Source organism: Amblyraja radiata, chromosome 20, assembly GCF_010909765.2.
Source record: "Amblyraja radiata isolate CabotCenter1 chromosome 20, sAmbRad1.1.pri, whole genome shotgun sequence".
Classification (NCBI taxonomy): Eukaryota; Metazoa; Chordata; class Chondrichthyes; order Rajiformes; family Rajidae; genus Amblyraja; species Amblyraja radiata.
Window position 1 is genome coordinate 19,935,175 of NC_045975.1, and position 26,808 is coordinate 19,961,982.

The following is a 26,808-nucleotide window of genomic DNA, read 5'->3' on the forward strand; positions in this document are numbered from 1 at the left end:
TACTACCTTATAAACTGTCGTGTCATCTGTCAAATTTGAGGTGGTGCAGAGAAGGATGTAAAAGCATTTTGTCAACTTGTGGGATGTTCTCTCATTTTTCATGTCACTCTTGACACAGGATTAACAAAGGAGATTTAACTTCAATTTTCAGTTCTGAAATGTAACTGAATAATACTGCCTTAATCAATAATCAGGCTTGCACAAACATTGTTTGAAAACTAATTATAGACTTTCATTGATATACATTGTGCACTGCTGTCATTTAAAATGTCCTTCTAAAATCAGTGCAATATGTTCTTTGTTTCTTTCTAAAAAATTAGGAATTCTAAAGGGCCTTAATTTCTTGAATGCACTCACTTATCGTGTTTGAAACATTATGCCTTGATCCACTAAGGAGTGTTTCTTTTCCTCTTGGTCAATTCTAAATGTTGAGTAATTTTTAGATTTGAAAATAAATTTTATCTTGGGTATCTTATGTTGAAAAGTATATTCAAGTATAATAAATATATGGACTAGAATTATTGTAGTAATCACAGGAAAGCGTTAATCTGTTATGAGTTTTGGCAAAAACTAGTTTAGTCATGGTCTTAAAGTGGGCAAGATCCAAAGCCCAAGAAACTAAATGCTATTGAATGACTTGCATTAGTTATTTCATGCTAAGTGCATAGCAGGCAAATATAGGCTATGGGAAGAAAGGCCTGGAGATGTAGGGTAGAATGATGATTTGGGGCTTGTCAAGACGAGAAGAGGTTACTGATCAAATCTGGAGAGTGGAGAGATCTGTGGATGGACTTGCTCAGAAGATCAGGGAACCAACAGTGGGTGGCACAGTGGCATAACAGTTGAGTTGCTGTCTTACAGCGCTGGGTTTGATATTGACTACGGGTGCTGCCTGTATGGAGTTAGTAAGTTTTCCCCGTGACCCCATGGGTTTTCTCCGAGATCTCTGGTTTCATCCCACACTGCAAAAACGTGCAGATTTCTTGGTTAATTGCCTTTGTATGATTATAAATTGTCCCTCGTGTGTGTAGGATAGAGTTAGTGTGCGGGGATTGCTGGTCATCACGGACTCGGAAGGCTGAACGGTCTATTTCCATGCTGTATCTCTAAATTAAAATAAACAGCTTGTATGCAGAGGGGGGGGAAAGGGGCAGAATTTCAGGTGAACTATTTTCCAACATGCCTGATTCATGAGTGCAATATTTTCTGTTTTCATCATATTCTAAAGATGAATCTACAAAACTCCAGTTGCAATTTTATTGTTCCTTTGAATTAAACTGTTGTAGAGTGATCTACACTTTTTAAACATTATTTTGCCAAGGCTGCCCATGAGCACACACTCACCCAAGAAGCACTCTAACTGCAAGGAGGGATTTCAATGGGTATTTTATTGGTTGGGGAAAATGCATCATCTGCACATACACATTTATAACTATATGTGCCCTGGTAGATTTTTGGAATGTTAAATATGACCCAGCAATGACTACAAATGAGACCCAATCCAGAAAGGAGGCAATTTTCACCTGCATGGCATTGAATTAGTGTTGTGGATCCATAATTTGAAAACAATGATTGTTATTAATGTAGGTACACAAAATTGCTGGGGAAACTCAGCGGGTGCAGCAGCATCTATGGAGCGAAGGAAATAGGCGACGTTTCGGGCCGAAACCCTTCTTCAGATGTTAGTTATTAATGTTATTAATGTACATTGATGGCTTTGTCCATTGACAGATACAAGTCTCTCCAATTCACTTGGAATGTAGCTGCTATATGCCAACCAAGCAGTTACACTCTCAGCTCAGCTGTATGCTCAGCTATGAACAATTTTCAATAATATTCAATTTAAACTTGATGCATATTGTATATTGGAACAAAATCACACTAGCAGTTATGACAAATAACAACAGAGGCATCATTCCAATTAAATCAGTTTCAAATGATAATATAGTGGCTTAGCATATTGCAGCTGCAACTGTCTAAGGAATGCATTGGTGTAGAATGATTTTTAAGATGATTTCCCAGGTGGTAAACAACTGCTCAAAATTGCAATATGGTAAGATGATGCTGAAGAGGTCCCAAAAGCATGCAGCAATTTTTTAGAAGCTGCTCTTCTGCATTTTCATATACCTGCATCAGAAGAATCTTAGTCTTGTAAGTGCTTGCACGCAATTTGCCGAACCATCTTCCTACATGCCATTGGAATTATGCGAGTTGAAATCCTGCTGTGTGCCATTAGTCAACAACATATTCACGTGAAAGTGCACTATTAAGTGCATTAACTGAATGTGAAACAATTCACAAAATATTTTTACATTAATTGTCACTTGCAGTGGAAAAGAAAAGCAAAGAAATGCCTCAGAATCAAACCTATTATGGCATGTTTTTAAATGCAAATTCAAACATGAAAGCTTAGATTCTGCACTGATCATTTCTGGGACAATCATCAACCATTGGGACATTGGCCCGACTCTTCCATAAATTACATTGTGCTAGTGATCAATTCTGGGATTAGCCACCAGCAGAAAACTGATCTGGGTGCTTACAGGCACAATGGACTTTGTGCAACTGTAATTTGTGTGGTGTCAGTCACACATGTAATGATAACATCCAGTTCTAAGTTGTTAAAGCTGCAATCCTCAAATTGAGTTTTCACTCGCAATAAAACAAGATGCAAATCCTACCGCTGCAAATTGATGGAGATGGAAATTAATGGATCCCAACTGGCATTACAATATTTTGTCCGCAGCATCTGTCAGGCTCGCTTTTCTATCCTTCCACCCACAAGCATCACAGCTTCTCCATATCAGTTAACCCAATGCAAGGTGTCATCATCTCTGGTCCCTAGGTGAGACCATACCTCCATGGGTTAGGGACTCTCACACCTCGTGGCCCCAATAGATGAGGATCTGGTAATGTGTGCTTTTACACTGAGCACTTTCTGATGTTCCTCTCCCTTATTTCCATGGCATCCATTTATACTGCAGCACTCTGGTTGGCAGAGAGTGTTCTTCATATCTTAATTCCCAGCTAATAATGCAGGAATAACATGGCCAGTACAAGTTCTGCAGGCAGCTGCCATTGAGAAATGTGCAGGTATAGTATTTGCTTGCCTTATTCCCCGTTGAAAATCACATTCTTTGCTGTCCCCCCCCCCCCCCACCAGCACTCATCTGGTTATGGGTAGATAACCCTGCTGTTCATAGGTATGCTTTAAATTACAGGAAGACCTCAGAGGCACAGTCAGAAGGCCTTGCTCCCATAACATCTCTACCATCTTTTGACAGCCAGCAATGTGGGAGGTGGAGCGTTTTGAGTTGTAAAGACTGTCATTGACTATTAATAGTTATTAAATGTCTGGCACTTGTGGAAACCTTTCTTTAATTTTGACTAAAAACAAAAAGTCGGAATGTCGGTGTGTAATATATTTGTATAAGTTGAAGTTCTGAGGTAACACTGCAATTAATATATTTTTGCTGTTCTTCTATAGGTGCTGAAGAGGTGTTGCTTCTTGCAAGAAGGACAGACCTACGACGTATCTCCTTAGACATGCCAGATTTCACAGACGTCATTCTTCAGCTCGATGATATTCGGCACGCAATAGCAATAGACTATGATCCAGTGGAGGGATATATTTACTGGACTGACGATGAAGTTAGAGCCATTCGTCGTGCATATCTAGATGGTTCAGGGGCCCAGACATTGGTGACCACAGAAGTTAACCATCCCGATGGAATAGCCATCGATTGGATAGCTCAGAATCTTTATTGGACTGATACAGGAACTGATCGCATTGAAGTGACTCGTTTGAATGGCACATCGAGAAAAATATTGATCGCAGAAGGTCTTGATGAGCCTCGAGCAATTGTACTTAATCCAGTAACTGGGTATGTATACAAATGTTCATTTATTTAAACATAATTTAAAAAAAACTATTGTTAAATATATCATAAAGCCTAACATTTTTAATGTAAATATGAAAGATTTGGTCTGTCAGCTAAAGGTTTTCAACGTGTTTTAGGCATATTATGATGAATAATATAAGCTTATTCCAAAAATATCAAAACATTAATGATGTAAATATTTTTGCAGCTATATGTACTGGACGGATTGGGGTGAAAACCCAAAGATAGAGCGTGCAAACCTGGATGGCACTGATCGAATCATTTTGGTAAACACTTCTCTGGGTTGGCCCAATGGCTTGGCATTGGACTATGCTGAAGACAAACTTTATTGGGGCGATGCTAAAACGGACAAAATTGAGGTAAGTTCTGAAAGAGAAATCTCCGCCATTAACAACAAGATTGGAATACATTTTGGCCAGGAGTAAGATAGTGGCACAAGAAGTGAATAATGGGCAAACTACATGTATTGCCATTACTATTTTCTATCCAGCAAGTAGGGATGATGCCCTGGATTAAAATTTTCTTTTAAGACTTCATATGTGCCATGGAGATGCGATGTAAACCTCGGAGATAAGAATAGTATCGTCGATTGTTAGAAGTGATAATTCCAACAATCAGCAATTGTTGGAAGAGATATGATAATATCATGTCAATGGAATATAACACAAGATTATGTAATCAGTATTATATAAAACTTGTAAATCAAAGAAATACTTGAATTTAAACTTAAAGCTTCTTTCACTGTGAGAATTAAGGAAATACTTTTGAATGTAGTCACTGATGACTAAGAAGCATGGCAAATAATTTGGCCACAGCAAACTCATAATCAACAATTGATAATCACTTGATAATCTGTTATAAAACAAGTAGCAAAATCTGGCCCTTTATTTTGTTCTAATGAGGCTTTCAGTTTATATATACGGTTGAACTTGAAGTGGCTGTAACATTCCAATTACATTTCATTATGGCATAATGACTGCTCCATGTTTCATTTATTCAATGTTGCTAACTTCAAATGATTGAATGCCTCAGTCTTTCAATGAACAAAGACATTGAATTATTTGTAGAATATAAAATCTAGAAATGTAATGCCACATAAATGGCCAATAGTCATTAATTTAAACCAGACTGTATCAGAATTTAATCTAATCATTTGCTTTTTTTTCCCCAATGTTCTTATCATTGTATACTTCAATGAATCAAGTGTAGATCTAATTTATTTCTGCAGGACCATTTCAAACATAAGGCAGCAACATACATTACAATAAAAATATATAGAAATACAAGTAAGAATGAAATCCGATCAGATCAAATTGACCACAGTGATTCTTTTAATCAAACCATTCTCTCCTCAGAATTGTCTATTCAACCCATTTGTCGTGCGAACATTTGTAACTTTCCCTGTTGCAAATGGAAATGGTTTTGCTTTAGTCATCGTTTTTTTCTCTGCAGCCGATCTCTAGCAGTTTCATAGATTTTTCCACCTTAACCTGAATATCTTTGTCCCAGAGGTATTATACCTCTCTTCTACTTAATGCATGCTCCTACTTATACGTCCATATTCACATATTTAAAAGTTCTACATATATTTGCATGAAACTGCCTGCCACTTATTGGCCCTTACTTAAGATGGAGCTGCTGTTTGGTAAATATTTCATAACTGAACAATGCCAATCATGGGGGTTAAGTTAAGCTTGAGGCTCTTGGAGCTTAAAGTTGTCTCCTTTTATTTTCCTCTCCTAATTTAATGAAAACTGCCTTTCTATAAATTGAATTTCCTCTTGTTATTTTTAAAAACCTCAGGTGAATCGTAAATGGAATTCAATTTTGAAAATTGTATGGTAGTGCTGCAGTCATAATATTAATAATATGCGCACAGCTCTGCAGTTTAAGCGTGCTTTATTCTGATTCTTCAGCATTTAACTTATAAGGGGCTCTTGAAATTTAAAAAAATGTGATGCATAACCTCAACATAAAATATAAAGCATACAACCTTTTAAATATTTATGTAAAGTAGAAATGTTAAGAAAACATGGCTGAAAAATCATACATAAATTGCAGGCATATTTCACAGTTTCTCCTGTATCGCGTTTCATCGCCTTAATGGGAGTAGAAGTATGTGCTAACATGGCATATGTAGAAATATTTGCAATCACCCCCACTTGGATGCTATTGATTTAGCATCTTGTGTCGAATGCAACTAAACAAAAAAACCCCATCATATTTTGTGGCATTGCTGCCCTCTATAAATGTTAGGATTAACCTCTTTATAATTCTCCTGGCATTTCATTGGTGTAATTACATTTGTGAGGTGAAACTATTGGTGACAGCTGTAGTGGCTTGTACAAGTTTCAGACTTTGTGATTGCAGTAGTGCCACTTTTTTCAGATGTTACTTATACACATTTCAATGTATTAAATCTAATGGATGGAAAAATTTTGATATGAACTACAGATTTGCTGCGTCGATACTTGGCAGGTTACGTTATGTGTGAAATTTCATGCAGTGAAAACAGCAGTTATTTTTCTTGGCAGAAACATTTGCATCTGTGCTGTTCTGTTGCCGCACAAAGAATCCAGTCACTTCATTAAAATCTTGTATTCTGAAGAAGCCATTTGGCACAGCTTGTCAAACCTTCCGTTACAATAGACTATAGGGCTCTCCCTAAAGCTTTGGCACCCTGTGGGTAACATTGTTTGAAACTGCCAAAGTTTTCTTTCCAAAGACTGAGAAACTTGTTATAAATGGGATGGCATTTTTTCATTGTTTGTGTATATTGAAGGATGTACAAGTTTAAATAGAAGTATAAATAGGAGTATGTATGTAAAATGGAAACTTTTAAAATAGATTCAGATGTATTATTCTTGGATTAATGTTCAGCAACAGGATTAGGTTTCTGGTATTATTAGTTCCACATTGCTCATTACTAACAAACTTCTCCCCTCCCCACTTCTAATGTTAATTTTAATGCAATGCCAAACATATGCAAAAAAAGGCATATAAAGTGACATATTTCTTACAGGCTTGTTCCTATTTCTGATCTGCCTGCATCATCAGTAACCCAATCCAAAAAAACTAAAGCTATAACTCTGGAGATGTCCTGAGGCATTCTGCACTGTAGCAGCAGCGATGCAGCTGGTGCAGCTGCTGCCTCATAGCACCAGAAACCCAGGTTCGATCCTAACCTCGGTGCTGTCTATGCGGGGTATGTACGTTCCTGCTATGTCCACCTGTATTTTCTCCAAGCGCTCTGGTTTGCTCCCACAACTCAAATATGTGTAGTTTGTAGGTTAATCGGCTTCTGTAAATTGCCCCTACTGTGTAGTGAGAGGATGCAAGTGGAATAACATAGAACTAACATGAATGGGTGATCAATGGTCAGTATGGGCTCAATGGGTCGAAGGGCCTGTCTCCATGCTGCATCTTTCAATCCGATTATCTTATATTGTAAAAATAATGGCAATTAATTAGTACTGGAATGTGGAACTTACTAAGGAATTACCGAGCAAAAATAAGTATTGCCCTTCTCCATAATTCTGAAGCTGTGGCAAGTGAACCCTGGAGCTCGGTCTGCCAAGCATGCACGGATGCAAACATCCTCTGTTTACCTAGGTTTGGGTAATCAATTCTGGAGTGTAGTCTCTGTAGGAGTTTTCTCTTGGTTCTGAAGAACAACTCCACTTCCACAGAGGGTTAGTGGGTGATAATGTAAAACATTGCAGGGAAAGATTGAGAGAAGTCTTGAGGAAATTATGCGACTTTGTTGAACATCACTGAATTAATTTTGGCCCTGCACTCGCAATCTGCAAGACCATTGATCCTCTACCAACCTGCCCCTTCTGCACTGTACTGTTGATTTAACAAAATAAAAGATGCAGTGAAACTCTGGAATATGTCAACTATTCCTGACTGCTCAAGAACCACTTCTTTACAATGACAGACATCGATAATGACATTCATGCAGCCTTCAGTGCAACAGCCGATTGAGGAGAAAATATTTGACGGTCAAGTCCTCAGACCTGGCACTAAATGCATGGTCTTTAAAGCAACAGTGATCCTATGTTCATCAAATTCACTCTAAGGATCAGCATCCTCCACGAGGCCACCAATATTGAAGCCCTGGGCTATTCTTATTCAGCAATGCCGGACTTGCCCAACACAATAGTCCCAAATCAAAGGCTTTATTCAATGCTCTTTGCTGGTAGAAGTTTATAAGGTAAACAGTGAAAAGGTTCAAGGATATATTAAAAGCCTCCTTGAAGAAGTGCAACTTGCCCACTGATTTTTGGGAAGCTCTGACACAAACATTCATAGTGGATAAGGACCGTTTGGAGGGTGCTTGAGAACCTCGAGGCCCTGTATTAAGAGCACGCCAAAGCCCTGTGTAATTGGTGAAAGAAGTACACCATCTTACCAACCAGCCATTTCCTCCTCATCTGTGGAAACGTCACATATTGGCTTCATTAATCAGCTTAGAACCCAGAAAACTGGAGTGGTGGCAAGTGATCCTCTATCTCGAATGATTCTCTAAGAAGAAGAATTCTCGTCTCAAACCAACAACTATGCCCATCCTCCCAATTGTCTAGGCTGTAATGGAAATGATTTTTGTGGTCTGCAGATCTCTGGTCATTGAAGGTTTGCATAAAGTTAGTTGATGTTTGTCAAGAAAGCAGGAGTGATCTTCCCACAGGCAACGTAACTTTATGCCACTTTTGCCAACGACCAACTATTCCTATCTTTCCAAATGCCTGTTCAAACTCCAAATGCCCTTTCTGATATTTTGTGGAAATGATTGAGAGCTTCAATTTTCTAGGCATAAATATCACCAACAATTAGCTCTGGAAAACCATTTTGAAGCAACGGCCAAGAAACCACATCAACGACTTGACTTCCTCAGAAGACTATGGAAGGTCGGCATGTCTCCAATGATTCTTACCAACCTCTACAGATACACTGTAGAAAGCATACTATCACGATCCACCATAGCTTGGTTGGGCAATAGCTCTGCTGAAGATTGCAAAAAATTGCAGAGTGTTGTGGATGTAGCCAGCTCCATCACACAAACTAGCCTCTCTCCCCCCTCCCCACACACCCCTGACTCCATCTACGCTTCATGATGTGTTGGGAAAGCAGCCAACATAATCAAGGTCCTTTTCACCCCAGTCATTCTCGGACCTCAAGTGTTCATCAATATGGTTGCCTAGTCAATGCTTGGTCTCGCCGATGTAAAATAGGTCACATCAGTAGGGCCAATTACAACAGATGAGGTTAGAGGAGGTGATTGAACCTTTGTCTCACCTAGAAAGGATTGTGGGGTCCCTGGATGGAGGTAAGGGACATGTGTTACATCTGTAGTGGCAGGGGCAGGTACCCGAGGAGAAGGCGGTATGGGTGGAAGTGATGCGGAGGGAGTGGTCTCTATGGAAAGCAGAAAGGGGTGGGAATAGGAAGATATGACCAATGGTGGGATCACACTGCAGGTGGCAGAAAGGTGGAGAATAATATGTTGGACGCGGCAGCAACGGGGTGAAAAGCAAGGACCGGGGAATTCTATCCTTATTCCATCTGGGGGATGGGGAGTGAGAGCGGATAAGCGGACAAGGGTTGCGGACTCATCTGTGACAACAGGAGGGTAAACCATGTTCACTGAAGTAGGAGGGCATCTCGGATGTCCTAGAGTAGAAATTGAGAGTAGGGGATGGTATATATATATATATAGTATTTCTGGCATTCAGCTGGCCCAATGATGTTAACAGCAGTGCAGCACACAAAATTCACCTCCAGTGAGATTTTCAAGTAACATTTCTCAGAATATTGCCTGATGTGATGATGTACCTGTTCCAAACTACTCTGAAAGTCGTAAATAAACATTATTTAAAGGGTCAGGTGCATCCCTCTGCAGTCAAAGACAGTCGTGCACAAGTCTGTAAAATAACAATCAAACCGCAATGATCTCAGCTATCACATCTTATGAAGGCTTCTGCAAATTTTCCTTAATATTAAGTGCATAGAAATGCCAATTTAAGAAAATAATTTATTCAATTTTCAAAAATGCAGAAATGTTAAAATAGAAGCATTGACGATCGAGGAGACACAAAAAATCTTTTCCAGTTTCCCTCACAGCTTTGACCTCAGAACATGGTCTGTAAAGGGTAACTGTTCATTTGAAACATGTGCTGGTTACCTAGTCTCTGGGAGGCTAACCCCTTCCCATTGTAATAGACTGCATTCATTCCTTGCCATTGCTGAGAGAAGATTGTTTGCTTTATGGCTGATTGATTGATTAAAAGATGCAACATGGAAACAGGCCCTTCAGCCAGCCCAGCCCAGCCTAGCCCACGCCGACCATCAATTGCCTGTTCACAATAGTTCTCTGTTATCCCACTTTCGTGTTCACTCCCTACATACTAAGGAATTTACAGAGGCCAATTAAATTAACCTACAGACCTGTATATCTTTGATACGTAGACAGCACACAAATTACACAAGTTCTGCAAAATAGTAAACAACAAGTCTGTAGTGCAAAACACAATTAGAAAATAAGTGCACGGTAGTTCAAGAGGTGGTCAGTAGAGTTCCGTTGCCGAGGTACGATGAGGATTGTGCTGATCATTTCAAGAACCTGATGGCTGCATGAAAGTAGCTGTTCTTGAACCTGGTAGTGTGGTTCTGTAGTTTCTGCTGGATAGTAACAGCGAGACAAAGGCATGGCCCAGTTGGTGGAGATCCTTGATGATAGATGCAGCATTTTTGAGGCAACACCTCATTTAGATGCTTTTGATGGTGGGGAGGGTTGTGCCCGGTTGAGAAACGTTCCACAATGTATCTGCAGAAGTTTGTTAGAGTACTCTGATGACATGCCAAATCTTTTTAAATTTAAGGATGGTAGATGTGCTGATTCACGATTACATGAACATGCTGGGCCCAGGACTAAGATGTCCAACCCAATTTGAAGCTAATTCTCTTCACTATTAACAAACCAATGAGAATTGGCATGTGGTCTCCCCTTTCAGAGGTCAACGAGGTGGTTGAATATGAACAGATTATCGTTGTCAAAATGTAGGTAACTCAGTGGCATATTTGTGCAACTGTGATTGAGGTGGAAAGTAGTATTCAAGCATGAATTTATAGGAAAGATGGACAAAACTTTAGAGTTAATTATTTTTATATAGATCGATACTAAACATTTTTTTCTTGAGTACGTATTGCAGTAGTTAATGTTTTCATTTATATCGAAACATAGAAACATATAAAATAGGTGCAGGAAGAGGCCATTTGGCCCTTCGAGCCAGCACCACCATTCATTGTGATCACAGCTGAGCATCCACAATCAGTAACCTGTGCCTGCCTTCTCCCATATCCCTTGATTCCGATAGCCACTAGAGCTCTATCTAACACTCTTTTTAAATTCATCCAGTCAATTGGCCTCTACTGCCTTCCACAAATTCACAACTCTCTGGGTGAAAAAGTTTTTTCTCATCTCAGTTTTAAATGGCCTCCCCTTTATTCTTAGACTGTGGCCCCTGGTTCTGAACTTCCACAACATTGGGAACATTTTTTCCTGCATCTAGATTGTCCAATCTTTTTATTATTTTATATGTTTCTATAAGATCCCCTCATTTTTCTAAATTCCAGTGAATATAAGCCCAGTCTTTCCAATCTTTCCGCATATGACAGTCCCATTATCCCGGGGATTAACCTCGTGAACCTACGCTGCACTGCCTCAATAGCAAGGACGTCCTTCCTCAAATTAGAAGACCAAAACTGCACACAATACTCCAGATATAGTCTCACCAGGGCCGTGTACAACTGCATAAGGACCAATACTTAAATCCTCTTATTATGAAGGCCAACATGCCATTAGCTTTCTTCACTGCCAGCTGTACCTGCATGTTTACTTTCAGTGACTGGTGTATAAGGACACCCAGGTCTCGTTGCACTTCCCTTTTTCCCAATCTGACACCATTGAGATAATAATCTGCCTCCTTGTTCTTGCTGCCAAAGTGGATAACCTCGCATTTATCTACAGTGCCCGCCATAATGTTTGGGACAAAGACCCATCATTTATTTATTTGCCTCTGTACTCCACAATTTGAGATTTGTAATAGAAAAAATCACATGTGGCTAAAGTGCACATTGTCAGATTTTAATAAAGGTCATTTTTATACATTTTGATTTCACCATGTAGAAATTACAGCAGTGTTTATACATAGTCCCCCCCCATTTCAGGGCACCATAATGCTTGGGACACAACAATGTCATGTAAATGAAAGTAGTCATGTTTGATATTTTGTTCCATATCCTTTGCATACAATGACTGCTTGAAATCTGTGATTCATGGACATCACCAGTTGCTGGGTGTCTTCTCTGGTGATGCTCTGCCAGGCCAGTATTGCAGCCATCTTTAGCTTATCTTTAACTTATGCTTGATTTGGGGGGCTAGTTCCCTTCAGTTTTCTCTTCAGCATTTTAAAGGCATGCTCAATTCGGTTCAGATTGGATGATTGGCCACTCAAGAATTTACCATTTTTTATCTATGAAAATCTCCTTTACTGCTTTGGCAGTATGTTTGGGATCATTGTTTTGCTGTAGAATGAACTGCCGGCCAATGAGTTTTGATGCATTTGTTTGAACTTGAGCAGATGTGTCTATACACTTCAGAATTAATTATGCTACTACCATCAGCAGTTGTTTCATCAATGAAGATAAGTGAGCCAGTACTTTCAGCAGCAATACATGCCCAGACCAAAACACCCCCACCACCGTGTTTCACAGATGAGGTGGTATGCTTTGGATCTTGGGCAGTTCCTTCTCTCCTCCATACTTTGCTCTTGCCATCACTCTGATATAAGTTAATCTTCGTCTCATCTGTCCACAAGACCTTTTTCCAGAACTGTGGTTGCTCTTTTAAGTACTTCTTGGCAAACTGTAACCTGGCCATCCTATTTTTGCAGCTAACCAGTGCTTTGCATCTTGCAGTTTAGCCTCTGTATTTCTGTTCATGAAGTCTTCTGCGGACAGTGGTCATTCACAAATCCACACCTGAAGAGTGTTTCTGATCTGTCGGACAGGTGTTTGGGGATTTTTCTTTATTATGGAGAGAATTCTTCTGTCATCAGCTGTGGAGATCTTCCTTGGCCTGCCAGTCCCTTTGCGATTCATAAGCTCACCGGTGCTCTCTTTCTTCTTAATGATGTCCCAAACAGTTGACTTTGGTAAGCCTAAGGTTTGGCTGATGTCTTTAAACAGTTTTATTCTTGTTTCTCAGTCTCATAATGGCTTCTTTGACTTTCATTGGCACAACTTTGGTCCTCATGATGATAAATAGCAATAAAAGTTTCCAAATGTGATGGAAAGACTGGAGGAAAGACTTGGTGCTGAGAGCTCTCTTATACCTGCATTAAGGAGGCATTTAAACACACCGAAGCAATTACAAACACCTGCAAAGCCATGTGTCCCAAACACTATGGAGGGCACTGTATTCTCTATCCATGTCAATACCCTACTTCCAATACCATGTGCTCAAATTTTGCCCACTAATCTGCTGTGTGGGACCTTATCAACAGCTTTCTGAAAGTCCAGATACACTACATCCACTGGCTTTCCTTCATCCATTTTACATCACATACTCAAAAAATTCCAGATTAGTCAAACAGGATTTCCCCTATATAAATCCATCTTGACTTGGACCAATCCTTTTACTGCTGTCCAAATGCGCCATTATTACTTCTTTAATAATTGACTCCATCTTCCCCACCACCGATGTCAGGCTAACTGGTCTATAATTCCATGTTTTCTCTCGCGCTCCTTTCTTGAAAAGTGGGATAGCATTAACTACCCTGCAATCCACAGGAACTGATCCTGAATCTATAGAACATTGGAAAATGATCACCAATGCATCCACGAGTTTGAGAGCCACCTCCTTGAGTACCCTGGGATGCAGACCATCAGGCCCTGGGGATTTATCTGCCTTCAGTCCCAACAGTTTACCTAACACCATTTTCTCCCATCAGTCTACCAAATACTATTTCTCGCCTAATGTAAATTTATTTCAGTTCCCCTGTCTCCCTAGATCCTCTGTGCTCTTGTATATTGGAGAGATTGTTGTTGTCTTCCTTAGTGAAGACAGAACTAAAGTACCTGTTCAATTCTTCTGCCATTTCCTTGTTCCCCATCATAATTTCATCTGTTTCGCCTTCAAGGGACCTGCATATAACTTTACTATTCTTTTTCTCTTAACATACCTAAAGATACTTTTACTATTCTTCTTTATATTCTTGGCCAGCTTACCCTCGTACTTCATCTTTTCACCCCGTATTGCCCTTTTTGTTACCTTCTGTTGTCCTTTGAATGTTTCCCAATCCTCTGGCTTCCCGCTGTACTTTGCTATGTTATAGATCTTTTCTTTGAGTTTTATCCCATCCCTAACTTTCCTTGTCAGCCACGGTTGCCTCTTATTCCGCTTAGAATCTGTCTTCCTTAATGGAATGAAATGATCCTGCATCTTCTGGATTATGCCCAGAAATTCCTGCCATTGCTGTTCCACCGTCATTCCTGCTTGGATCCTTTTCCAGTCGACCTTGGCCAGCTCCTCTCTCATGCCTTCACAGTCCCCTTTGTTCAACTGCAACACTGACACTTCTGATTTAACTTTCTCCCTTTTAAATTGTAGATTAAAACATCACATTATGGTCACTACCTCCTAGCGGTTCCTTTACCTAAAAAGATTGAAGGTGTATATTTTCTTGTCATATTGATAATTTTAATATTGGTTGGAAATCTTTGGGAACCTTATACATAGCTTTGTTATGTTGGTTTGTTTTTCCCTTATGTTAAAATTCTGCAAAATATTTAGAGTGCAGGGAATGCACTTGCATTAGAGAAGAATAAATGATCTACTGTTTTAAACTTGCTTCAGATTTTCCCATTTGCGTGCTTCAGGTTTCTGCATTTTTCTCTTTAAAGCCTGAGACTAAAGGTACAGCTTGACTTTGTGTCGAGTCAGGCAGCAGCGAACATTTTAATGTTTTTTTTTCAAAATGCTAAGGAAATGTAGCACTTTGGAATAAAGCTGCTGAATGGCTTAATCAAAAGGAAACTGCTTTCAGTTTAGTGACTGTGTACGTAGAGATTTGTATAGATCTGAATAGTAATGCTGTGTGTGTTAAAGAGCATAAAAATGGTGTTTGTACTGAACAAAATTGTTAATTCAGCCAAGCCTTACGTTCACGATTAAAATGCAGGAAGTGCCATTATAAATTTAGAATGTTTGAAGCTTAAAGAAACTATTATTTTAATAACAGAATTTCTCCTCCTCCCACCTTCACCCATTCTTTACAAAGTAGTACTTTTTGTTTAACAATCTTTCTTAGAATGATGTTCCTGCTGCACATTCTTTCTTCCCCCCCCCCCCCCCCCCCCCCCCCCCCCCCCTCTTTTTGGGGGCTTTGTTGAATGTAAATGACATTAGTACTCAATCATGGTTGTAGAAAGAGGCTTGTCTTTCGGAGCTCTTGATTGTCCAGCGTGGTTCTGTGGGAAAGGAAGCTGTCCTTTTCTTGACGGGAGGTGACCCTCACCTTTTTCTCTAACAATGAAGGCATAATGTGGGCCTGATTGGGACCTATGAGAACCCCCACAGACCGCCACGCACTCCTTCTAACAGAAGCCTCTCATACTCCATTTGGCAATCTTTCTTCCAGCATTCATTTACTTGAATTCTCTGCAGAATCATTAAAAAAAAAATTTGCTGTTCTTATCCAAAATGCACAAATAAATAAAATACTTTAAAAAGTTTTTAAGCATAAATCTTTAACAATTAAAGACAATAATTTTTTTCATTTCGGATTGTTTTTTCAGTAACTGGAGAACATTATCATGAATAATATTGCAGACAATAATAAACAAAAATATATGCTGTTCAATTGGCATAAAATGCTGTGTTTATTTTTGTTTCATATTTTGTATGAGTTTTGTCGAAGATAAAACAAACATCAGGTCACTTGATTGAAGGGACCTGAATATGCCTTGTGGCATTTGGAATGTGCCTATTCAGTGCCTGAATGACTATAAATGGACGACTTTTGGTTGAGCAACTTCCCCCCCTCCCCCAGGTTCCCTGTGCAGATATCCCTGTGCCTATGAAAGCTTGTTTTCTGAAAAGAACCTTGTTCCTACTGGCAAACTGAATTATTTGTGTAACAGTTTTTTAAGAAGGGTCTCGACCTGAAACGTCACCCATTCCTTCTCCCCAGAGATGCTGCCTGTCCCGCTGAGTTACTCCAGTTTTCTGCGTCTATTTTAAGAAAGTATTGCTGTCCCCAGCTGTCGCACCTCCTTATTTCTAACATCGTAGGTTCTTATGCCAGAAGCCCAATTTGAGGAGAAAACAAACAGATGCATATTTATTTGAATTTAATGTCCAAAAAATATGCATAGTAGTGTCAGCAGAACTCTTTGGTTTCCACTGAAAGCTTGTTGCTGGCATGCATCCAAAGAAATTCAATGGTATAACACTAGATCATTTCAACATTATACCTGTACAATTGAAAATTGACTTTTAAATCCTTTTCAAATTCTTCCATGCTCTCTCCCTCCCTCCCTATCTCTGTAATCTCTTTAACCTCTCTATATACTGCACTCCTCCAATTTTGGCTGCTTGTGCATTCCCAAATATAATTGCTGCTGCCTTCTCAGCTGTGCCTTTGAATTCTGAGCCTCTGTTTTTGAAACTTACTCTTTAAACTCTCTGCATCTCCATTTCTCTTTATGACACTCCTTAATATTAATCTTTTTGTCTAAGCGTATTATTATCTAACTTGCTTTCCTAAATATGGTTTGCACTAAATTCTTGTTTTTGCAGTAATTTTCTTTTCACTGTCTTATATGATTTATGTATAATTAATGATTTATATAGTGTCTGATTGTATGTGCATACGATGCTGCTGCACGATTTTCATTACATTGAACATAACAATACAGCACAGGAATGGGCCCTTCGGCCCACAATGTTTGTACCAAACATGATGCCAAGTTAAACTGATCTCATCTGTTTCTGTACGAGACATATCCGTCAATTCCCCGCACCTCCGTGTGTCTAAAGGCCTCTTAAATGCCTCTATCACATCTGCCTTCACCACCACCCCTAGCAATGTGTTCCAGGCCCTCACTACTCTCTGTGTTTGAAAAAAACTTGCCCCGTTAAATTTCCCCCTCTTACCTTATACCTATGCCCTCTAGTGTCGGACATTTCCCGCTAGAGAAAAAGGTTATGACTGTCAAATTGACTGCCATTGTACCTGTACATCACCATACTTGTGCATATGGAAAATAAACTTGACTGAAATAAACTTTAAAACAAACTGCAAGATTCTATGACTCTATACAGGTTTAGGGGGATATGGACCAAATGCAGATAGGTGGGATCAGTGTAGATGGGACGTGGGCAAGTTGGGCTGAAGGGCCTGTTTACACGCTGTAAGACTAACTCTATGACTTGCCTATCTGTAGCTTGATCTTAAATTTTGTTTCATTGTGAGAAACACTGAGCGATATTTTACTATGTTTAAACTATCTAAATTTAAATCTGTGTTGTGGAAGTTATTGAAATATCTTTGTCCAGTACAGGCCCTCTCCACATTATGATGGCTGTCCGTAGGTGAATTTATGTCCAAGAAATTGAATTGAATTGAATTGAATCCTTTATTTGTCATTCAGACCTTTCGGTCTGAACGAAATGCTGTTGCCTGCAGCCATACATGTAATAATAACAAAACACAATAAACACAAATTAACATCCACCACAGCGAGTCCACCAAACACCTCCTCACTGTGATGGAGGCAAAAGTCTTAGAGTTACTGTCTCTTCCCTCCTCTTCTCCCTCTGCGCCGAGGCGATACCCCACCGGGCGATGGCATCAGTCCCGCGGTTCAAGCTCCGCGGCCTGGGGGTGGTCGAAGCTGCCCGCAGCTGTTGCAACGGGTGCTCCGGAAAACAGGCACCAGCCTGTGACCTGCGAGCTCCCGACATTGTCCTCCACTGGCCCGCGGCCGAGCCCCGGATCCAGGTCGCCGCCGCCTCAGCCGCCGTAGCACCGTCTCCGCCCCGCACCAGGCCGTCCACAAGGCAGCGTCTCAGCCCCGCACCGGGCTGCCCCCACGAGAGCACCTTCCAGCCGGGAGCCGGTCCGCCCACAAGGCAGCGTCTCAGCCCCGCACCGGGCTGCTCACACGGGAGCGCCTTCCAGCCAGTAGCCGTGCCGGCCGCACGGGAGTGTCTCAGCCCCGCGCCGTCCGCCCTCACCGGAACGCCGAGTCGTGCCGCTGCCCGAACGCCGCCGCAGCTCGAAGACGGCCAGCCTCGCGTTGGTGAGTCCTGCCTGGCTCTACCTCCGGACCCTCGAGGTCGGTCGCAGGTTGGAGGCCGCCAGCTCCGCCATTAGGCCTCAGCGCAGACGGGGGAAGAGAAGGCGGATACGACAAAAAGTCGCATTCCCCCGAAGGGAGAGACAGAAAGCTCTGTTTCACCCTCCCCCCACACACATAACACCACCTAATAACCAAAAAAAATACTAAACTAGACAAAAAAAACAACACAAAAAGTAAAAACAGACAGACTGCAGGCGAGCCGCAGCTGTATCACAGCGCCGCCACTTCCGGAAATGGAAAACATACAAATATCACTTGCTATGGTAACTCCACAATACTGTAATGAATGCCACTATAAACAATAATTACTAAAAGTGGAGAGAGGGGTAACTAGTTCTGCCACTCATAGGAACAAATGTTCATATATATATATGCTGCACTTTTCTATGTGTAATTGTAGGATGTGGCGGCTCCCAAGGGTCGGGCCATTCCACTATCGAACCCCTCGGCATGGGAATGGACTAGTCCGGTGGCGATCCTTAGCTACAGGGATAAAGAGCAGGAGTTTAGGCACGATCGCTCTCTTGCAGACCCGACTGGACAAGAGAACAACAACTAATAAAATTCCTCCCGAAATACCTGGCTCCTCGCCACAAGGGCAGGTTTTCTTTTCAATGTTGTCTTCATGATATCTCACAAATGTTTCATCTATCTATTATAATATAAAACTGATCTTGGATGTTTACTTGCGTGGATGTTTGCTTGCTTGAACTTTTTCTTTAATTCACATCTCCTCGAAAACCCGACGCGGTAACGGTGAAATGTTTACATACTCTGGTAGAGATTTACCCCATGATTTCAAAAATCCCTTCTGTAAATTTGATTCATTATTTCCCGAGTTTTTTACTAAAATTGTTCACCAATCTGTCATCTTTTTAAAATCCAACGTGCTGAAACTAGCTGGATGACGTCACAATGCCTTTGCTCCTCGCGGCAAGCTGCGCAGAATTTTGAATGCGCAGGGGCACTGTTTTCCACGAGTTACGTGGCCTAGCTCGGGCCCTGCGCCTGATGGGGAGGCTTGTGCTCTACGACCTGGGTAGGTGCTGGCTCTACCCCCTCCCTCTCTATCCCCTCCCCGGGACAGAAAGAGAGAGAGGGGGGGAGAGAGGGTGGAAGGGGGGGGGGGGGTGTGGAGAGGGGTGAAGGAGAGGAGGGGGGGTGGGGGCCCTTCCTCTCTGCCCCCCCGCTCACTGCCCCCCCTTCCTCTCTGCCCCTCCCTCCCTCCCTCTCTGCCCCCCCCCCCCTTTCCCTCGCTGCCCCCGCCTCCCTCCTGGCCCCCCACCATACAGAGTGGTGAATCTTGGGACCTACGGGTGAGTGGTGGAGTATTGCGTTTGGGAAGCTGCCCTCCCCTGTGATGCCGCGCCACCACCCCCACCCCTCAATCTCTACCCCCTCCCTCTCTACCCCCTCCCCCTCCCTCTCTACCCCCTTCACTCACCCCCCCCCTTATGCGTGAGTGGATTGGGCGGGGGATGGGGTAAAAGCGAATGAATAGTATTAATATAATATCAAGGGATAGTGTGTGTGTGGTGGGGGTGGTTAGTGTGTGTGTGACGCCGAAGACGGCCGCACCCCCGGCAACCTCGCGTTGAGGGGACGGGACCCAACGGGTCCCCCTTGGTCTGGTTATGAAGTCCTAGTTGTTAAACTAAACCTTCACACGTCCAAGCAGGAAAATATTTAATGCTAAGTATTTTAGCCTGGAGCTACTGCAGGTGTTGCTGAGCATTATCCAAAACCAAACGGGATAAATTTATTGTTGGGATACTTTGCATTATATAAAGTGGGAGGGAGGAGGTCGCCTAATATGAATGCACCTGCATTGTGCTCTTAGATAATTATTTCCTTCTCTGAACAATTGAAAGAAAGTTTCTTGCTGCCAAGAGCAGTCTGTCTGCACTTGCATTTGTCGTATGTGGTAAGTACCTAATTGCACGTGTGAATCCACCTGTCAACTTGCTGATGAATGCTACCCCAAACCTCAATGATAAGACCCAATACAGAGCTTTGTGCAATGATCAACGACAATGTGCTCTACCATCAAATAGCTAAATAGAAAATTGACAACTAACTGGGCCAGGCAGCAGGATCAGGTGACACCTTCTGCCAATAAGGTGGGGCACATTCTATTGTTTTGAATTGATTCTGGATTGTGTATTCCAGTGAGTACTTTTAAATTAAAGTTCAAAGGTATAATCACCCCCTCATCATGCTGCGCTCCAAAGAATAGAGTCCCAGCCAACTCAACCTCTTCCTACAGCTCAGACCCTCGAGTCCTGGCAGCATCCTTGTAAATCTTCTCTGCACCTTTTCAGCTTGATAACATCTTTCCTATAACATGGTGCCCAGAACTGAACACAATACTCTAGATGCGGCCTCACCAACGTCTTATATAACTGCAACATGACCTCCCAACTTCTATACTCAATACTCTGATTGATGAAGGCCAATGTGCCAGAAGCCTTTTTGACCATCCTATCTACCAGCGACTCCACTTTCAAGGGTATGAGCCTGCACTCCTAGATTCCTCTGCTCGACAACACTCCCCAGAGCCCTATCATTCACTGTGTAGTTCCTGCCCATGTTAGACTTCCCAAAATGCAACACCTCACATTTCTGTGTATTAAATTCCATCAACCATTCATCAGCCCACCTGCACAAACGATCAAGATGGGATGAAGGAGGAAATTTATACTTAGAGTCAGAATATGTAGGTGAGATACTAATGTACTTGGCAGCTATATTCACCAAGGAGAAGGTGGGGAAGACTAATATGTTAGGGCAGTTTGAGATCAAGAAGGAGGTGGTGTTTGTGGCTTTTGAAGGGCATTAAAGTGAGTAAATCCCCAGGCCCTGATATATTATATTTCATATTATTGGGAGAGGCGAGAGGAGATTGTAGGAACCTTTGCATCTTCTCTAAGCCATACCCAAGTCCTGGAAGTCTGGAAAGCAAAGATCCTATAGCGGAGCAAGATAGACCACTCCGTCTAAATGCAATGGGCTGACGTGTAGTACGCAACGGAGCGGAACGTGGGCCTTTTTTTCATCCATTTCAGTAACCCGACCCGACTCGCAGTGTAATCAACGTTGTGGGGGAACGTTGTGGGGGAACAGTTTGTTTTAATAAATTATAATTCTGAAAATGAGGAGACGATTTTTACCAAATAACTTTTATTTTTACGAGGATGTTTCCGTAACCGACTTCCGTCTCCGCACTAGTATCTTGGCTCCGCTATGGGATCTTTGGTACGGAGACGGAAGCCAGTTACGTAAATGGGGCCGAAAATTACCCATGAATCTGCCCATGACCGTACTACTTTTTCGTCAAGTGATCTATCTTGCTTGCTATAGGATCTTTGTTCGAAAGTAGTTGCCTTTCCTTTGTTAAAGAAGGAAAGTAGAGATTATAGGCTGGTGAGTCTCATATCACTGGCAGGGTGAATTCTTTGGGACTTGAGTATGTGCTAATAAGAGACGGTCTGCGTGGCTTTGGCCACTTGAGGACATGTCGAATGAATTTGATTGAGTTTTTTGAGGAGGAAACAAGTGTGATGGATGTGGTCCACATGGGTTTTAGTAAGGCATTTGATCAAGTTTCTTATGATAGGCTGATCCAGAAAATTAAGAAGCATGGGACCCATGGTGACGTGGTCATTTGGAATGAGAACTGGCTTATTCATAGGAGACCGGGGATTGTGGTGGGAGGGTGTTATTCCAGCTGGAGGACTGTAACCAGTGGAGTTCTGTAGGGGAGCTGTGGAAAAATGGCAGGTAGAGTGTAACCTGATCAAGTGTAAGGTCTTGCACTTTGGAAGTCTAAAGTAGGGGGAAAGTATACAGTTAATAGCAAGCTCCTCAACAGTGTTGATGTACAGAGGGATCTTGAGTTGCCAATTGATAGCTCCCTGAAAGTAGATACGGTGGTAAATAATAGCAATGTTACAAAATTTTGAGATTTTAAAAATCAAGTCTTCAATTTATCCCATCAGATAAAGCATAAAAAAAAGTTTAATTTGCCACCTAATTCACTTTCGTATCTTCAGTATTAAAAAGGTTATGGCCATTTTCATACTCTGAAATTAGCATCTTGTTCCCTATTGCTTTTCCATTGACTTAACTCAAAAGCTGTGATGGAGGACAGTCAAAAGCCCATAACTTTCTTAAAAATTAAGAGAACTGAATGAAATTTTCAGTTATTATAGATTGAAGCATTCTGAAACAAATATGAAACAATCTTACTTGGATGACCTGAAATTAAAGCATATAATTATTAGTTACCTAATTGTAGCTAATTACAAAATTCAATTACTAGATCTAAACATCTATCCATTTCTTAAGAAAAGGTCAACATTTTTTAATAGCCGTGTCCAAATAACATTCACACAAGAATTCACAATATAACATGATTATTAATTCTCATTGTCATGAATTTATAGGCCAAATGGAAGGAATTTAGTGTTTAATTCCCATAAATTAATGGGCATTTTAATCATCTTGCATGTGGGTTTTTGTGGAATGCGATCGATTGGAACATTGCGGTTTGCGTTGAATTTAAACCCCATATCGGCAGGAAAAACACTGTCGGTTCGTATAGGGCCCAAATCTCTTTTTCGCAACGTGAAATTTTGATTAAAGTAATCCTAAGAAGCAAGTTTATATATAAAATAAACGACTTACCTTGTTTTGTCCCGTATGTGAGATCCGTTCCGTTGCCTGCGTTGAACTGGATTCTGGAACTGGAACTTGGATTCTGGACTAAGTTCTCACCCAAAATCCAACCTGCTTATCAGGGATTTTGAATGCTCCTCAATAAATATCTGATATTCAGAAACATTCAATAAGATTTAATAACCATTATAAAAAGCAATTCATTAAAAAAAAAATTAAATACCATTAAATAATTTAACATGGTAAAACGTAATCATTCAAAAAAATATCCATTCACCTATTTCAAGTGGTCAGTGTATGGAACGAGCTTCAGAGGAGGTAGTTGAGGCAGGTAACAGCGCAGGTACGGCTCATTTCTCCTCATCCCCAGCACTCCCTCCTCCTCCTCTTCACCCTCCCTCTTCAATCCCTAGAAAGGGAAGTGGGGGGCAGGGAGGGGGGTGATGGAGAGGGAGGGGGAGGGGGGCCACCGAGGGAGAAGGGCAGAGAGGGAGGGGGGAAGAGGGAGGCGGTAGAGTGGGGGAGAGAGTGAGTGGGGTAGAGAGGGTGGGAGTATGGGTAGATAGGGAGGGGCATATCCCTCCACCCCTCACCATCTCCCTCCTCCACACCCCCCCCCCCACCCCCTATCTCCCTCTATTACCCCACTCCCCGCCCTATTTCCCTCCTCATTTCCCTCATCCTCCTCCCCTCATTCCCATTCCCTGCCCCAGGAACTATCCAGGTTGTAGAGCAGAGCCAGGGACTGGAACTCGGCCTGGTTCTCGTACGTGGCCCGGCCCTGGCTGTAGACTCCAGCTGTCAGCTCGGTCGCCGCGTTGGCTATAGTACAGGCCCCGACTTCATCTGCAGGCTCGTCCCTGACCACGGACCCAGGCTTGGCCTTGGTTCCAGTGGCGGATTCTTTTTCGGCCCCGGTCACGGCCCCATCCCAAGCCCCGGGCTCGGCCCTCACTCCAGCTCCAGCATCACCCTCCCTGTCACACGAGCGCCGGTGTGCCCCTCCCTCCCGAAGTGTCCCGTCCTGCCTCGTGAGTCTATTGTGACGTCACTCAGGGTTTTTTTTTTTTCCTGAAAAGGGTGAGTTTTCAGGCTGTTTTTAAAACTTTAAACGATAAAAAACGTCACAGGGGAGGGCTGGTCTCCAAACGCAACATTCCACCATTCACCCATCGGTTCCAATACTCTCCACTCCCTAGGGAGGGGGGGGGGGCAGAGAGGCAGTGGAAGGGGGTAGAGACGGGGGGGGGGGGGGTAGAGAGGAGGGGAGTAGAACAGGAAGTGGGGGAGGGTGGTAGCGAGGGAAAGGGGCAGTGAGGGAGAGGGTTCCTTCCCTTCCCCATCTCCCTCCTCCTACCCAGGTCGTCGGAGAGACCCTTCTCCATCTCCCTCCTCCTACCCAGGTCGAGCAGCATCTTGGAACTGGGCCTGGTTCTCGTACTCGACCCTGGCTGTAGCCCCAGGCTCATCCTTGGTTCCAGCGGCAGCCTCCAGCCGTCAGCTCGGCATCCGGCTGGGCTCCAGTGAAGGTTCCGACTTCACCGTCTCTGACCCTGGACCCAGGCTCATCCTTGGTTCTAGCGGCGGCTTCTTTATCGGCCCCGGTCACGGCCCCATCCCAAGCCCCGGGCTCGGCCCTCACTCCAGTTCGAGCACCAGGCTCGGCTCCAGGCAGGGCCCGCGGCACCAACCTCGCCACCGGGCACCGGCAACCGCCGCACGAGCGCTGGAGTGGCCCTCCCTCCCGGAGTGTCCAGTCCTGCCTTGCGAGTCCATTGTGACGTCACTCAAGTTTTTTTTCGAAACGGACGAGTTTTCGGGCTGTTTTTAAATCTTTAAACCATTAAAAAGTTGGGAAATGCAGGTGGGATTGCGACGGGAATATGTTTATCGCATTGACGGGGAAAAATGTGAGTCGAATGTGTGAAAATGGGAGGCTGTGGCCTAGCATTTGGAAGAAAGTAGGAATTGACCAGATTGTGCCCAGATGACACACACCCACATACACAATACATACACACAAACAAGATGAGAGTTTTAGACAGACAGACAGACAGACAGACAGACAGACAGACAGACAGCAATTTTAAGGCTCGTACATTCACATAGCAATCGAAAACCTTGTGGCATTTATGTAGATAAATCCTGCCAATTTGACATTAAAATGCATGTTATAGAAACAGGACCATAGCATTGCAGAGATTGGTGTGATTAGTATGAACATTTTAAATGATGATCTAGATAAGAATGGGGAATGCACTCCATGTCAGTGCGCTGATTCGGTTCACATCTTCATTGCATTTAAGATTCATTTGTTGTCTACATTGAATCTGTTGTCCAAAGATCTTATCTTCGCTATAAGATCTTTGCTGTTGTCTGTCATGAATTCTGCCTTACACCTTGAGTGATCTATCATTCCCAGGTGCAATTTCATACATCAGATTCTCATCAGTTTGATTGTAGGCCTGCCAACTATCTTTCATTCTTTATAAAGTATATCACATTGCGGTGTCAATACGTGTGCCAAAAGAACATTTCTTGAGCAGTAAAGTCAAGCATTATGTAATATATAAAATCAATGTTGTCAGCCAAGAGGCATGGAGGGGTTGCTCAAGTGACCTAGTTTTTATCCATGCAATGAAAGAGCTCGTGTCAGCATAATCCCTTCTTGTGACAGAAACGGGCATACATGAATAGCTGAAAGAAGTAAAATTCCCCCCAAAATTTGTAGAAATTTGAAAAAAAATCTGATTATCTCAAAGCCGACTGTGCACAAATGGTTTGCATTATGTATAATGTTTACCTTGTATTTTAGTTATCAGCATATGGTGTGGGATCGATTTTATGATGAGGAAAAACAAGAATATTCCACCAACGAGAAGCAATGCAGCAAACTGGATGATTACTTTATTGTGACAGTTTTATTTTCACAAAATTCCTTGCACAATGGAGTTAATTTTATCCTTAATTTTAAATAATGTAATAACATTTAATTGTAATTATTTTATCCTTGCCTCAGTGTCTGCAATGGGTGCAGGAAGATAAATAGACTTCATTAAATTAGTAAAAATGGTGCAAATGGGCTTCTTTCTGGTTTAACTCGAATGGGATTATGGTTGGGTGGGAGAGTCGGTCACGTTTTCATTGTGTACAGCTTTTGAATATTTGTATATTCTTTGACTGATAATTATGTTAAACAGGCTTTTGTTATTGATTTGTGTCATTGCATCATGATATGAACATTGTGGTTTAAATGAAGGGCCTGTCATGATGACACCATGATACAAAAGTTTATTCTATAAAAAAGTAGTTTTCACTTTATTAAACATTATTTGGATTTATAGTAGTTTTTTTTAACTGAACCCCATGACTGGATTGCTAAAGACAAGGCTGAAGTATTTGCAGCCAAAAATGTTGGGCCTGAGGTGTTGAGTGGATGATCCACCTGGGTCTGTTCCTGAAACTGTCATCATCACACTTTGCATGATATCAAGCAACAGCTGAGTGCACTGCATATTGCAAAGACTATGAGCCCTGACAACATCCCGGGCAAAGTGCTGAATACTTGTACTCTATAACTGGATGCATCTCCAGACAAACTGTTACAGTTAGAACAATGTTGATAATGTGGAAAATTGTTCAGACTTTTTCTTTATAAAACAAAATAAAACGTATCCATTCACTCAGGCGAGTTGCTGTCTGAATGATCTGTTCTTAAAGTGAAGGGACATGTTGATGACATTGCTATCAAGTGACATCTACACTGATAAACAGATTAGTGATGATCTTTTTGGTCATCACA

At 42.0% G+C, this 26,808-nt stretch overlaps 1 protein-coding gene and 1 long non-coding RNA gene across 3 annotated transcripts in view; both read left to right on the top strand.

The window, feature by feature from the left end:
- Positions 1-26,808, top strand: part of lrp5 (LDL receptor related protein 5) — a 172,140-nt gene that overhangs the window by 78,909 nt on the left and 66,423 nt on the right. For both annotated transcript variants that reach the window (XM_033038947.1, XM_033038946.1), the window contains exons 6-7: positions 3,488-3,884; positions 4,090-4,261. In XM_033038947.1, the coding sequence (XP_032894838.1) occupies positions 3,488-3,884; positions 4,090-4,261 (569 nt within the window). The remainder of the gene's footprint in view (positions 1-3,487; positions 3,885-4,089; positions 4,262-26,808) is intronic.
- Positions 8,282-25,033, top strand: LOC116984665. Its single transcript, XR_004415096.1, has 3 exons — positions 8,282-8,293; positions 11,010-11,011; positions 24,536-25,033. It is a non-coding gene; the product is annotated as an uncharacterized LOC116984665 (long non-coding RNA).